This window comes from Ornithodoros turicata, chromosome 1, assembly GCF_037126465.1.
Source record: "Ornithodoros turicata isolate Travis chromosome 1, ASM3712646v1, whole genome shotgun sequence".
Classification (NCBI taxonomy): domain Eukaryota; kingdom Metazoa; phylum Arthropoda; class Arachnida; order Ixodida; family Argasidae; genus Ornithodoros; species Ornithodoros turicata.
In genome coordinates, this window is record NC_088201.1 from 58,973,323 (window position 1) to 58,988,930 (window position 15,608).

The 15,608-nt window shown below is 44.7% G+C and overlaps 1 protein-coding gene and 1 long non-coding RNA gene across 4 annotated transcripts in view; one reads left to right on the top strand and one right to left on the bottom strand.

Moving 5' to 3' along the window:
• The first annotated feature begins 510 nt into the window (after nt 1-510).
• On the top strand, nt 511-1,160 carry LOC135399189 (uncharacterized). The gene is made up of 2 exons (XR_010424213.1): nt 511-546; nt 971-1,160. It is a non-coding gene; the product is annotated as an uncharacterized LOC135399189 (long non-coding RNA).
• Nucleotides 1,161-10,475: 9,315 nt separating this feature from the next.
• LOC135399193 (shematrin-like protein 2) overlaps nt 10,476-15,608 on the bottom strand; it is a 29,774-nt gene continuing 24,641 nt past the window's right edge. The window contains exons 1-3 of one of the 3 annotated variants that reach the window (XR_010424224.1): nt 13,538-13,672; nt 11,244-11,537; nt 10,476-10,588 (exon numbers count right to left, since the gene is read on the bottom strand). Coding sequence is in view for 1 of the 3 variants with exons in the window: in XM_064630970.1 (XP_064487040.1) it covers nt 11,244-11,537; nt 12,566-12,577 (306 nt within the window). In the remaining 2 variants the exon portion in view is untranslated. Of the gene's footprint in view, nt 10,589-11,243; nt 11,538-12,565; nt 12,790-13,537; nt 13,673-15,608 lie in introns of those variants that run through there. The other 2 variants (XM_064630970.1, XR_010424223.1) reach the window with 2 other exon arrangements.

Consider the following 15,608-nt stretch of genomic DNA (forward strand, 5'->3'; position numbering starts at 1 on the left):
TGGAGTTACGTGTTAGGATATTTTGTTCTTTTGCAAGTCTCATTTAGTAAGACTTTGGAATTCCTACGATCAGCTTTCATGCATGGTGCTCTTCTGCAATAGTTTCCTATGCAATCGTTATAGAAGAATAAAGGAAATAATCATGGGATAGTGATTCAATAAATAATAGATCCCCTGTCTACAGTGTACGCGTCCTTGAGCCACGCAGGTGCATGATGACGTCATACTGTGGCTTCATTGTAGATTGACCAAAGGAGCATTAGTGGAAAAAACAGTGTAGCCCTGAGACAATAGGATGATGTCTGGACCAATGAGAACGGCCAGCAGGGGGCGCAGGAATGCTCTTCTCTCTTAGCCTCTCGCAGGTGGCGGTAGGAGCGCGCAGAGGGCGCTACGAGCGCGCGCATGCGTAGCACCCGTAGAGTGGCGCTTACGTCAGTCCACCTCTGGCTCTCGTTGGGAGAAGACGTGCGGTCGTTCGCTCCGTCGTCACTTGATCCCTGGCTGTGGACGAGAGCAGTCGCATCGGTCTGCGCTCCTACTGTGGTGAGGTGATTTGTTGTGTAACTAATGATTTCGCCAACTTTGTTCCCGCTTTGTTTGCGATTTTCGTGCCGTGCACGTCGGGTGCTGGTTGCTGTTGTCCGGGCATTCCCGCCATTTTCTATCATCTTCTGCCTTGGGACCGGGAGTAGCGCTGGCGTGATTCTTAATAATTTTGTTGTGAGATTAGTTGAGAAAGTAACCGCTAGGGGGTGCAGCTGCGGGGCTTTATACAGGAGAAAAAAACCATTACGAGTCAGTTCTCTGCCTGCCTCTCGGATGGAGCAGTCGCATGGTTCTGCGCTCCTGTTCTGGTGGGCTCATTTGTTGTGTAACTAATTGTTTTTTCTTGTTAGCTATTGATGGTTTGCATACTCTTGCTTTCCCAGCCTCTGTATTACGAGTGTTTTTCTCCTTGCATGTCCAGAGCTGTCCTATCTTGCCCAGACATGCCATGATGACGTCACAGCTGACGTCACAGGATGTGCGGAACTGGTGCTGCGATGCTTTGCAACCTGCCTCTGTGCTCCGTCGCCCAGCGACGGTCAGCGGCCGTTCCGGGCCGCTTTCTTCAAGATGACGTCGTTGATCTTCAACTAAACTCCTTCTCTCCACTCTATTTCTATCTTTTCATTTTATTTTCTACCTATTTTTTTATTTTTTTATCAGCTCAACTAGCCGGCAAGTCACATCTTCGTCTGGACGTGTCTTAGATGGTCCCCAATTAGTGTAATGACTCCCTGGTGGGTCCTGATTAATGTGGGGGGTCCCAATTAGCTCTAATTGCTCATTAATGGCGTCCAGACGAAGATGTGACTTGCCGGCTAGTTGAGCTGATACACTACTACTCAGTTCTGCAGTTAGGGTGGACACCCTGTATAGCTGAGGCTGATTAGTATATTATTATAATATATGTCACTTCATGAATGCTACCCAAAACTGTCGTTGATCCCTAATCCTTATACGTGGTGTTTCAGTTAAACCCCCAGGCTAAATAATTCGCGAACGGGTGCGCCAATCGAAGAACTTTCTTTTTTACAAGTATCTGTCCGATACCACCTACAACCTGCGCACTGTGTGAATGAGTAGGAGGCGCTCATTATTTAAATAAAAATTCAAATGGGTTTCGAGAAAAAACAAAACTTCTAAAGCACGGCGCCGCCGGCATTCAAATGGGTACTACCCAATTGGGGACCTTCAGTGGACACCTTTTAGAGAAAAATCTGGCAGACGCGCTAATTGCATTGTATGTAAACCGCGAGTAGCACCTGCACAGATTTCACGCAACGCTTGAAAGGCGTCGGGAATTCTTAACCACGGTTATGTTGATGCGCACCATTTTACTTATCCACCCAGAGGAAACTGTGGTGTCGCAGTTAATAGCGAGTTTATTTTGCCCGCATCCGGCATACATTCTTATTTTTAGTCCGAATATTATTTCATTACACATTTGAATACAAAATGTGTACACAGCACTACATCCGATGCTTTGACCAATTAAGCTTTCCGTAACATGTGTAGGCATTCGAATTTTAACTCTGGATCTACAGCGAACTACCCGGTGTTCTTCGCAAACTACAAAATTCCTAGTGTGCACAGCATGAACAAGTTTCAGTAAGCAGAGCCAAAAATAAAATTATGAAAATCTTGCTTGTGCAACGTAGCAGGGTTAGCAAGCATTTTAAATTCCATATTACAGATTAGTGATAACAAACATTTTGCTGTGCTTCCGCTGAGCGCTTTGGTCAGTGTAACTTTGCCTGTTATGACAGCCTGTTGTCGAACTGTTTTCCAACAAATACAATTATAGAAAAAATGAAATTATGGACATTATGAGCTAACATTCAGCTCTACCACCGACTAATAATAACAATCAGAGTTAATGATGCTGTTGATATTACTCTTAGAGTGTGAGATCCTTGCTTAACATGCGCACTTATGTTAATGTTTTGTTCACTCCAACACTAATCAGCAAGCCTTCCTGAGAGAAAAATTTAAATGTTCGAAAGTGCGTAATATGTGACAGGAATAATCTGGTGTAAGAAGTAAGAAGAAGTAAGAACGGTGATACTTAATTGGAAATGAATACAGTGAACAGTGAGCTTCACCCGTGAAAGAATATGTGAAGACAAAAACATATAATGACGGGAACAATCCATTGAGTACAAGCCACAATGTTGTCGTCCATCGCGGCAAACTGTAAGAACGCTCCTTTAAGACTACACCACGTATACACAGAAAAATAATAACTATGTTCGATGTATGGTTCAACAAACTAGAAACCGCATAGAGCACCTGCGGTATCGCAGAAGTTTATTAGGTAGCATACCCTCTGATGACTACTGTTTTCGCTGTTTACTTCTAAGCCTAAACGAAGCGCGGGCGTATAAAGAAAAATATACACTTATGCATCTAAGCCGAACAACGAACCGTATCCCGAACGCACGGCTTCGCCAATGGACGGAGCAGGAGCGCCCACAGTCCCCGCATGAAATGCCCGCATTGTGGCGCCACAGTCGCTACAAAATGGCCGCGCAGTCGATATGGCGAAAATTCTGGTCTAAACACAAGATGTAGCGTAGAACAATAGGTATGTGTACTATGTACATTACAGCACTAGTTTCTAACGACACTCCGTAAACAAGCATCCAACATACAACACTACCCAAGCGAGAGGGCGGGAGGGAACAATACGTAGACACAAAGCTGTCTCAGTAGTCAACGGGTCCAACCCGAAGGAGGTCAATCACATGCAACCACTTCTGGGATGTCTCCTCACAAGACGTGCATATTAAAAAAATCACCGAGCGAAAACAGCATTCGTCGAAATATGGGCCACGAAACACGACCCTACAGGCGGTTCATTGGCGTCATGTATCCTACGCGCGACCCACAACCAGTGTTGTACGTATCGCCGTTATAAGTAATGCCGTTACAGTAATCGATACTTTTTCGGTATCGGAGTGCGTATCGCGATACTTTCTTAAGTCGGTATCGGAAAAGTATTTCCATTACAAATTTATGGTAACGCGATCTCTGTATCGCTACCGATACCGATACTTTTTAGTGCCCCACCCTTTTTTCACCGACCATATTTCTCACTCTGATTCATTGTCAATGGTCCGCCTAGCCCTCGACAAGAAGCTTTTGGACACGCCTTCGTGTTCCGTAACCGGAATTATGGATTTATACCACACACGTGTTCACCGTTTTTCTTTGAAGCTGAAGGAAATGACCACCTTGTGTTCAACAAAAGAGTTGAGGTCAACGAACAGAGGTCAAGACTTTGACAGTGCGCTCTTGATTCCACTACTAAGCTGCCGTGTCGCACTGAGTCACGCTCACATATACTGTGGCATTGTTAACCTCGGATAGGATTCCTTGGTCATTGGACTCCATGGTATGTGTGGGCGTGACACTAACGTAAATGTCACACTGGCCTCTGTCAGCTGCCGGAGAGACCACGGCTTGCAAGGATGGCAGAAGACGATTTCAAGAACCAGCTATTGATAAAAGTCAATCATAACGTTTCCGAAGCTACATATGAAATATGCTGTCTTTTCACTGCAAAACTGTTCAACTGTGAACGATATTTCTATGTTGCGTCATCTCTGTATTTCAAACAAAAGTATCGCCCAAAGTATCGCATTACTTTTTTTTAGTAACGGTAGCGGTGCTCCGTTATTTAAAAAAAAAGTATCGATATCGGTATTTCGATACTTTTGCTCAAGTAACGATTATCGGTATCGCGATACCATATTTCGGTAACGGTTACAACACTGCTCACAACGATTACAATCCCAACAGGATTAAAATATCCCAGGTCAGTGCGCTACCACCCGCACAGGAAGATAGTATATTGGACGGGGGGACAAGAAAATATCTTCCCTGAAAGTGCGCTGGAAAACGTCCCAGAAAAAGATGGTATCAGTATCACTACAGCCGAGAAAAGCATGTTCTATTGTTTCCCACTTCTTGCAGAGACGGCTGTTGAAATTATTCCAGAAGCCCCGGTCACGAAGCCACGGGCGTAGCGGCAACGTTACCGTGTGAAGGCGGAAGAAGAAAGTTTTTGCTTTTGCGCTAATTCGGAATTTCGCATAAACGTGCGTAGGCACCTCTGAAGGCGGTTAACATAAGTCCTAGCGCACGGCAGCACTTGCAGATCTTCCCTCGGGCTGACTTTTCGTGTCGAAATAAATAGATCCCCCCCCCCCCAGACGCAAAAAAAAAAAAAAAAAATTGTTCGCACTTATCTTAGCTACTTCACGTGTGAAGTTTTACCTTCCGTTTCCACAAATGTAGTTTAAGATGGTGCGTATGCACCGCTTTATTATAGTGAGATAGAAGCAGAATTCTACACGTATTCGAAAAAAGGTAATTGGTTACCGTTACTATTACTCGTGTGGCAAAAGTCATCTTTTACTAACGAGAAGATAGAGAGGTAGCAAGCGAGCTGATGGTATAGATCCATAACTTAAAAACCCGAGACTAGGGGACAAAAAACGACAACACAGACAGTAGAAGACCTTGACCAATTGAGACCTTGTCTGTGGTGTCGTTTTTGTCCCCTAGTCTCGGGTTTTTAAGTTATAGATCAGCTTTTACTGTTACAAAATACTTGACTAAGAATCTAACGGCTAAAATGGTAAGATGTAGACGCGTGGGTAAGTAAGTACACCGTTACTTCCCATAATAATAGGTAATGTGGTAAAAAAAAATCATCACATTGACGTGCTTTCTGAAATTGGAGTTCGTCCCCTTTAAAGAGAACATTTTCTTTAGGTATACACATCATGGGGGGCTTTAAACAACAATGAAGACGCTGCATTAATTCATCGGATGCGGCTCAATAGTGAGTTTTAGTATACCGTTGATAAGGTTATCGTGCCTATCGGAACCAATCGCAGTGGCGCGTGACTCAGAATCTTATTCACTGATTGGTTCCGGTTGATATGGTTGGACGCAAGCCACCCCCGTTATCAACGGTCTACTAAAACCCTCTAACGCCACTTTTACACCGTATACGGTGTAAAAGTGGCGTTATCGTTTTCGACAAGTTGACTCTCCAAGATGCCGTCACTACTGTGATATGGAAGATCTCGAGCACATCCTTCTCCATTGCCCGCACTGGCAACCTTTCAGAACATCACAAACAGTGTCACTAAATCAGGTGGACTTTCGCCCTCTTACTACGTCGAAATTTTATGGTACATGGTCGAATACAGCCGGCCGTTCTACACTAAACGCAGGGGCGGCGGAAGGGGGGGGGGGTACAGGAGTTACCGTAGGCCCCCTGAATTTGTGAACGGGGTCACAAAACGTCCATGGAGGTGAGGCTCCGAAGTGTTATCACAGATGCCGCAAGCCAATGAAATACCATAAACCCTTTCCCGAATCGGTCAAATTGCCAGTATAGTCAATGCCTTGTCGATTGTTGTGGTAGAACTCACGACGACATGACCTGAAAGTGTTCACGGGTTCGAGGATGTTTTACAGAACCCTAAGTCTCATGTGTGCCATGAGCAGTAGAATCGAAAGCTGCACCTCACAGCACGGCGCGTACAATTCCAGGCTCTCTGGTTCCCGTCCGCGGTGACTGCCTTCCAAAAAAGCCGCCACAGAAAAGACAGAGACCCAAGACAGAGTGGCGAATCGGGCGCGCCGGTTTGGATCTAGGGTGCCCCTGAATTGAGGACGTTGCGCCGCCCCTGACTAAAAGCATAGACCTTTTGGACACTGTAAGACTTCTGTCCTCACTGCGAAGTGACCCATTATTATATTTCACCAAATTACCACTAGCTATTGGGTAGAGTGTCGCCCTTGGCAATGAAACTCCCCAATCAGCAACATCATTAAAATAAGGTTGTTGGTTCATACGAAACGCTGGAGGATACGGAGCATATGGTCATCGCCTGCCAACGCTTCGGCACCTGTCAGCAAACATTGAAGGACTCCCTCAATAAACTAGACCATTTGACACTTGAGGGTTGAGACGGTACTGGAGAGTTGTACAAAGCAGCATCGAAAACCCACACTGTGCGCCCTTGCGCACTATCTCAATCATACTCGACGCTCAGTACTGCTCTCATGCACCATGCGTCAAGGAGCAGTTTGTCGGATCGGTACGACTATGGTGGGACTAGAATTCATTCTAGTCCCACCATAGTACGACATATGTTTCCATTTTTTTCTTTCGTCCGTCTGTCTGTCTGATGATGACCATGATGATTGGGGTGTTTCATCGCCAGGGGCGATACTCTAACCCATTGCTGCACTCTAAATCTTTTCACACCTTTAAAGGTGTAATAACGTGCATGGCGCACGCCTTTTTAGGTGTAATTTTCGTAACACCATAATGGAGCACGGTTTCGCACAAATTTTATTTACTCGAGTGTTGTCTGTCCTCCAAAAATTCAGTCTTGCAACATCTCAACATTGTTCAACAGTATTGTAGACACTTGCGCGTGCTCGATTATCGATAGCGATGCATATATGCATTAGCTCGTACGTACGATATCCAAGACATAATGAAAGCAAGATTTGCACTGACACTTGATCTTTAGTAATGCTTTCCAAATTTTGTAAAATATCGTCCTGGAGATGCAATGTTACGCAACCAGGTTGAATGTTCATAGCGCACACCTTTAAAGGTGTGAAAAAGTTTACAGTGATGGAGGTAATCTGGTGTGATATAAGCACCTAACAGTGAGGACCGAAGTCCTACGGTGTCCATCAAGTTTAGGTGTACTTTTAGAGCAGAGCACTGGTGATTTGGATTGTTTGGCCATGGACCAAGAATTCCATCCCATTCCGCCAATTCCCATTTCGCCTAATCCGGATTATCGGATTAAAGCGGCAGGAGGGGTAACAGGCGTTAGGCGAAATGGGACTGCCGTGCAGTCTCATTAGGCGAAACAGGACTGTCGGCAAGTGACCCTTTACATTTGCAAATGAAGGTGCGATGGAGAGCAGACAATTCCTCAACGGACATTTTCTCACCGGACATTTGCTCGCCCCGTTCTGTTTTAACACGAGCCCACCCTAGCAGGTTCATAATTTATCTTCATCTTTTCCAATGCGTGAAACAGTGAATTATAGTAAGATAATAAGCGTTGCAATTTTCAGATCAATTTTATTTTTTCTACCTTTCCGAAACGAATACATCGTTCGACAGCTGATAAAAAAAGAAAAGAACAGTTTCGGTCTTCCCTTGGTGGAGGTAATGACTCCCATAACGTAAACTATGGCAATCTTAGATGCTAGCAGTTGTTTTGGCCCTTTATAGCCGTGGCCACAGCTCGCTTTTCTTTGTTGTGTGGAGGCATTGAACACAAAATTTTAGTCAACATTTGTGTGGTACTCATTTTCAAGAAACAGAGAAATATGGGGGGGGGGCACCTTCCAGTGCTCGTTATCTGTACGGGGATCACTAGAAGGAATAACACCACCTCGCATACACTAAGCAGGACCACTCCCTGAGATATGAAGTAGAAAATTACCATTCCGACGTTTACCTACCCATGGAATTTCCATTCCTTGCAGTAGCTGTTGAAGCATACCATTAAAAAAATAATTTTGGTTCCAAATTTTCACGCGACACGACCATATGGATTATATGCGCCCCCAGTGCATTCGCGAAGTCAGGGTTGAAGCATGTGACTGGACTAGTTTACTTAGCGCTGATCCGATATGACTCTCACAGCATCTCGTAAACACATTAGCTTTATTCGCTTTTGCACTTGCCATGCCCGCGAAATTTTCGCTAGTTAAATCAGTCAGCTGCGCAACTATTAAAGATATTTTTTCGAAGTAAGTGAACGACCAATAAATGCCTTCAATGAACGAACTTTCTTCCCGCCTCCAGCCTCTCGACCAGCCTCTAAGGCCCCCTTTTGTGTTTCTTGGATTTTTTGGTTTTCTTTTTCTTTTTTAAACGAATAGCAAGTCGGCCTATGCCTGACTAAGCTTCCCCCTTTCTCTTTTCAATAACCATATCCCCCCAATAAATACTCGTGCTCTGCCTTTGTCGATATAGCGTACTATCTCTTGAGTCCTACATTGCTTCTATGCTTGCGCACATTTATAAATTATTTTACTATTAACGGGAGCTACAGTAATGCGCGTGGTTGTAAACATGACGCAGAAACTTGATGTTTCCCGGGTCCCATCACTCCCCCCCTCCAAAAAAAAAAAAAGACACAACAAGGTATGTTCTCCTGTGACAAACATTTTTCAATTCTACTGTGCCACCAGACACGACACCTAACTTACGGGGGGGGGGGGGGGGGGGGGGACAGGCGCATATGAAAACATTGTGAACGTTTGTCCGCCTTGAGCGTTCGTACGGTGAACAAATGTCCTGGATCTGTGTGGTACCACTAATATTAAAATGGATAGATTATTACCGAGTAAAATGTTTTCATTGATTCATGAGTGGATGGGTGGATGGATGAATTAATGAATGGGTACGCCGCAGTGTTGTTGTTGCGCCGTTACAGTAACCGATACCTTATTTCGGTGCCGGAGTTCAGGTCACGATATATTTTAAAAATGGGTACCGGGAAAAGTATTTCCGTTGCAAGTTAATCGCCCGCAATTAACACGAGCGAATAAAACTAGCAAAGAGTTAGGGTTGTTATGTGGAGTTGCGTAATTAACGTTGACTTTCCGATATAGAATAACGAATTTCTCACATTGACTGTTGAGGAACTAAAAAAATGCATCAACTCAAGGCTATGCTTGGATGAAACCAACAAGTTTGTAAAGTTACGTGAAGATGCGAAAGTGACCTTTGACGGCACGCCAGGGGACCGCCTTCTTTCCTCACGTGACACGGATCAGTAAGCGAAGTGTGACTGTCCGCAGCATACATTAGACCAAATGGGACCCCCTGCAGTTCGAAGTCGGTGAACCTGCTAAGGGATGGCGAGATAATCCGCTAAAAAGCATTAGGCAAAATGGGAATAGGCGAAACGGGAAGACACGGGACCAAGTAATTTTGACATAGTGAGAGGGCGAGAGCCCACCTGATTTAGAGACACTGAAAGTGTGGTCCTAAAAGGTTGGTAGGGGGGGTAATGAGGAAGGATGTAACGTAGTATTATTCAACTGAGGAAGGATGTGCTCCACATCTATACAAATGGATCCTCTGAAATGGTTCCTCTGAAAGTTACCACGGCGCAAAAGTACCGAGTTAAGTTACAAGTTATAAAAAAAAAGGAACTTAGTTACAGTAACGAATTACTTTTAACGAGTTACCACGAACTCTGGTTTCGCTTGACGTACTTCAAGTATCCTTCTGTGAGCCTTTCTAGCTCGTCACATGAGAGCCGGTACCGCACCCGGTCCGCTACCGCAGTGTCCGCGTATCTCGGCCTATTTTAGCGAGTCCGCAATTCTGTAAGAGCCGATGAACTAGCACGCGTCAACGTGCTCTTCCGCTTGGTGTGCTCATACATATAGCGTCTGTGTGTGATTTGTCTAAGAGATTGCATTGGAACGTATGTATGTGCATATTAGACCCCATATATGTTGTAATTTATTGTATTTGTGGGCATTTAAAAAAGTACTTCCCGTACATTTCGCACTATTTTACTTTACTTACACTATATAGCGTCGGCAGGACTTTCTGCTGTATTTAACGTACATATTTTTGCAAGTACTTAATTACTCCAAGTACTTTTCCTCGTACTTGTCCTGTCACTGTATACGGGGAGTCGTGAAGGAGAACAGTACTAGATAACTTGTATTGTTGACTCTATGAGATGAGCCACAGAAGAAGAAGGAGTACTAGAAAACTTGCTACAACAGAGACTGTACTTCACGACTGTGCATCATCAACAAAAATAGATTCGCAACAGTCGTTCGTATATTTATCAAGTTGACAGGTGAACAGAAATAGTGGTGTGAGGTATGTTTATTTACAAGAAGTGTGTACACGAAATCAGCACCCTTCATTTCAGCCTCCAAGAAAGACGGCGTTTAAATGGTACTGCAAGAGGGCTTCCTATGTCTTCCTTAATTCTTGTGGATTTCAAACATCCTATACAAGGATATAAAAAGCAAGACATTCGTTAGAGTGTGTTGAGCTCGGGCAAATGAAAATACACTTCTCTACAAAAATAGCGCAGCGCACTAGTACACGTACACTGCGCACGCAGCGCACGCGATATTAGTGAGTTTTAGTGAATCGTATATGCTATCGCCTTTGCGTGCGTAAGGCATAACGTTGGTAGTTCTGCGCACGCACAAAACATCAAGAGAGCTTCGCGCAATGCGCAGAACCACCACGCTATACCTTACATACGCAAAGGCGATAGCGTACGATGCACTAAGCCTCACTATTAAAATGCACTTCAATTTAAACATCTACTGATACCCTATATAACAGAAGCACAACTGACACTGTGTCTTGAACGTATTGTCGGCGATACTTTCCAGGGTGAAACTCCACGACATATTAATTACAATTAATAGATTGCTTATTACATGCTTGCAATTACTTGCTTACAGAGCGTGTGCAACATATTCATGGCCTAAGCTGTTAATGAACGCTCAAAATAATAAAATAAAATAAGCGTTGTAACGTAATTCAGATGTTCGGTTTGGGGAGACACTCGTTTCCTTCTTCAGCGCTGCAGAACTAAAGAACAGGTGGACGCGTTGTGAAAGCTTTTCTAACAACATAATATACTGACCTATCGCCCGTGCCAGCCATGACTTCCGAAGCCGCCGAATCCCTTGAGGCCAACGCTGAAGCCATGCCCGTAACCACCAAGGTGTCCGCCTCCGCCGTGAAGCTTCTGCACGTGATGAACAGTTTTCACCAGGTATGTTGGTCCTCGAAGGGCATGCACCTCGTGGCCATGGCCACCGCCAAATCCGAAGCCAGCACCAAATCCCCCATGGCCAAGAACGAGGCCACCGCCATGGCCGGCAAACCCACCAGCCGTAGCTGTGGTGAAGAGGCCGAAGGCGAAAAGAAACACAACCTGCAATAAACATTACAGGAATGAATGAAATAAACGAAAAAGAAACAGCGCTATAAAATAAAATAAGGGAGAGGTTGATTTATACACAGGTGGATTTGCTATTTGTATCATCCCATTTATGTGTGTGTGTGTGTAGAAAAAGAAAAGGTACACAAGCATATTATACGACACATCTACCCGTTTCTGGTCAGGCGTTCAGTATAATGTGCTTACTTGCACACATGCATATATATGTTTATTTGTAGCATAGAGGAGAGTTGAAGCCAAACCTTTATGCACCCGTCCAGAGAGAGAGAAAAAAAAACAAAAGACTGGCAAAGCGTAGGGTCCATGTTTCTATCGCCCTATGCATATCTGTGTAAGTCATCCGGCGTAATATGTAGCGTAGGTGACGATATCAGCTTGAGAGCATATTGTGTTGAAGTTAGTGTTGGAAGAAAGCATGAAAGTGGATTCAGAGAAAATTTTCAGCAAACCAGTGTTATGCCAAGGCTCTTGTGTTGGGCAGTGCGGAGCAGACAATGCATTATACCTTATAAAGTTATCGCGCTGCTGGATCAAAGCTGGAACAACAGCTACCTGTAATATAATTTAACACCTAGATATGCGCACCGCGTCATTCCTTTTTCTAAACGACCATGTCACGAAAAAAAAAAAACAAGAAAGAAGAAAAAGAAAACGCTGACAATAACATTTAAATACTCAGTTAAATAACTCGTAATTCATGAAATTCACTACGAAGGAATTATACTGATACGTCGATTCTTCTTCATTTTTCTTACTTATTTTTTATTTTTTTTTTATTTTTAGTGTTCGCCGCGTCTGTCAACCTCGGCAATCGTACCTTCCCTCTATCCCGACGTCCTTCTCGCGGTTCGAATATATACGTTAAGTGCCTGCAGAAAGTGAGAAGTGTCGTGGTTATCTGGAGAGTTCCGAACAAATACATAGTCGTCAGCGTGCTAAATAGCGGCAATGCGTCAGAGTACTCTACGCGCCTTCTTGGAATACCGTACCGACGTACTTACCAACTTGTTCATCCTATAAGCTCAGCGATGCAACTGACATACACCTTCTCAGGTAGCCGCACCTTTTATATTAGTCGGCAAGACGGGTAGTGAAACTCCCATTTCCTTGAGATTCACCCGTTTGACAAGTTGGGCACGCGAGAATTTTCTTCTTTATTCTTTTGCGTTTCAACGCTTATCAGAGAAGGCACGAAATGGAAGGAAATTGGAAGCCGTAGATTTCATGCTCGTACAGCTGAACGAAAACTGTTAGCCTGCCATTGTTCCGTTTAACCCAGTTAATAGCAAATGAGGATCGATAAAATTTTTCTCGTCTTAAACAAAAAGTACAAAGTGTCCTCGAGGTGACCGTTCCAAAATAGCTTTGTGTTATGTGGGAGGAGGAGTGTCGTTGGGAGGAACCCGAGAGGTCTGCCTGCCTGATTAGGCGGCATGTTTTCTCGGGAAGGGAAAGGTGGTGGAGAGGAGGAGAGGAAAGGGTGAAGTGGAAGACCGAGCGGAATCCGCTCGGGGGGAGGATAGCTGCGTCCACGGGCCGACTTCATGGGAACTGTGCCGGCATACGCCTATTACACATCTGAGGGAAACCCAGGAAAAACCCCTGACGGCACAGCCGGCCCGCGGATTCGAACCGCGGACCTCCCAGTCTACAGGCGCACGCGTTACCGCTGCGCCACCGGAGCGGGTAATGTGTTATGTGAAAGAATCAAGCTACGGCATTTTTCCTTCCAGCCTTTACTTGCAACCAATGATATGCAAGGGACACGTCATTTTGCAGATTGCTTTTAACAACAAAAGAGTAAATACATTAGAAGGGGAGTGGACATGAATGTTTATTGAAGGAAAAAAGGAAAGGTCAGCAAGACAGAGGTCGGCTTGCTGTTCCAAATAAAAATGAAAAACGGAAAGGAGGAAAAGGGAAAAAAGGAAAGAAAGAACAAAAAGGAGAAAAGAAAGATAAATCACACACACCATCACCGGGCGTTGATAAGGTCCGTAGTTTGGAGAAAGCTGAGGAGGGCAGTGTTGACGGCCCACTGGGTAGGCAGGGGGTTAAATTTCCGTCTGCAAAATGGCCTGTTTCGAAAAGTTGAGGATTTCCTACCGTGTTCTCGTCTTCCATTTTTTTCATAGCTGCAGGTCTGCACGGTTGAAGCATTCATTTGTAACATAGTATACTCAAACAAGGTTGCAACTCTTCATGCGGACACTTACCCATTCACGAAATTCACGAAAAAGCCAAAGAGTGCCATCGCCTGGTGTTGAACCTTATGTGGCCGCACCTTGTGTGGCGAATTTCCCCATTCATTATCATTAATTTATTTGTTGGCAGTGGTGGTGTTGAACCTGGACCCTGCTGATTCTTGGTCAAGGATACCTTTACACCTCATTGGTCTCGATTCGTCGCCAATATGCAACAACGTCTCCGTCACTTTTGGGAGTTTTTGTCATCAATCGGCCCCTCCACCGTGCTCTGATCACCTGAACTGCCATCTCCATCATCATCCTTCATTCTCTACAAACTGCATGGAGGAAGGAAACACAAGGAGCGGCCCTCCCTCTGCTTTTCTATGGGAAGCTCGCGTAGCCTCCGGCGCGCAGAACTCTGGGATACTCCTGTCTACCACGTGGTCAGGTCACGTCACCATGCGCGTCACCCAAACAACATGGCGGCCCCTTGAGATCAAGCCAGAATCTGTGTCTCCTGCTTTCAGAGTTAGTTGTTCAGCTGGACTGCGCTAAGTTACTTTATCTGTTGAATGTTGTCGTTCAGAGGTGAATATTTTAAGTTCTGCTTGGATAACTGGACAACATTTATAGCTGAATTTGGCACGTGTGTGGCTCACCCGTCGTGCGGACACTTCATCGTGACAATGTTATCGGATACAATAACTGAAGATATTACCTTCTCTGAAGTAACAAGGCAGTTGTTTCTCGCTACTCGTGTGCTCAACCGTACGTCAACAGCCTTCTGGCAGGTGGACACACTATCCTCACACACCAGCCCACGCTCGGCGCTCGAAGATGTTGCTCCACCATTTCGGAAGGTTATTTTTGTTTCATGTCAGGTGCCGCGACTCAAAGCACGGCCTTGGACACGTGATTTTCGGAGACGAAGAAATGCTGGCCACAAAATATTCTCTCCACGGCATATATGGAACATAACACCATTGTGTTTTACTCCTATGGCCACAAGTGCGTGCAGCCACAAACTGTAATACTACCTTAGCATAGTTTTCAGAGAGGAAATCGAGTGAACGCAGCTCTGGGAACTATGCTGCGTATTATTACGCTTTGTGGCTACACGCACCTCTGGCCACTAGTTTAATGCTTCATTTGAATACTATTACAGCAAAAGTTAAGAGAAACCAGAACATAAAATGTAACTATGGAATAATGTACAGACCCCATTCTACTTGAAGCCTGAACTTACTGACCTTTGAACAATGTCAGTTTTGTGAACATTTGACGGATGTGTTCTTTGTGCAGGCTGGCTGTTGCTTCTCTCGAAGCATGGCGCAGGCGTATGTCTAAATACTTGTGCGCTATGCTTTTCATTAGATGGTAGCAATGGTTCTCAAGTGGTGCCTGCTCAAGCATGTGATTATCTCGCAGTGAGTCAAATGCCTTGCCATGAATAACATGCTCAAGCACTCTGGTAAGCATCCTCTGAACCACCATACTTGATGAGAGTCCAGATCGTTCTAGTGGACCGGAACACTTTTTCACTTTGCATGCACACTTCAATTACGCCCTCAGAAGGGTATAATAACCAACCGACACTCTTCTGACGAATAAGAGAGTGTTGAGGGACACAAGCTGCAGGCACTGTCAGGGCCGAAACACAGATTTCACACTTCAGGTACCTTTGCAGATACCGTACTACATAGCCGGCTATGTATGTAACAACCCTATGTGCAAAGTCTGACAGGGCACCAGGTTGCGGGAGATAGCTGTGGTCGTGCTCGACTGCTAATGGGGCTTCACCATCATCTGCAGATAGTTGGTTTCGTTGTGTAGACCAATTAATGACATCCTCAGA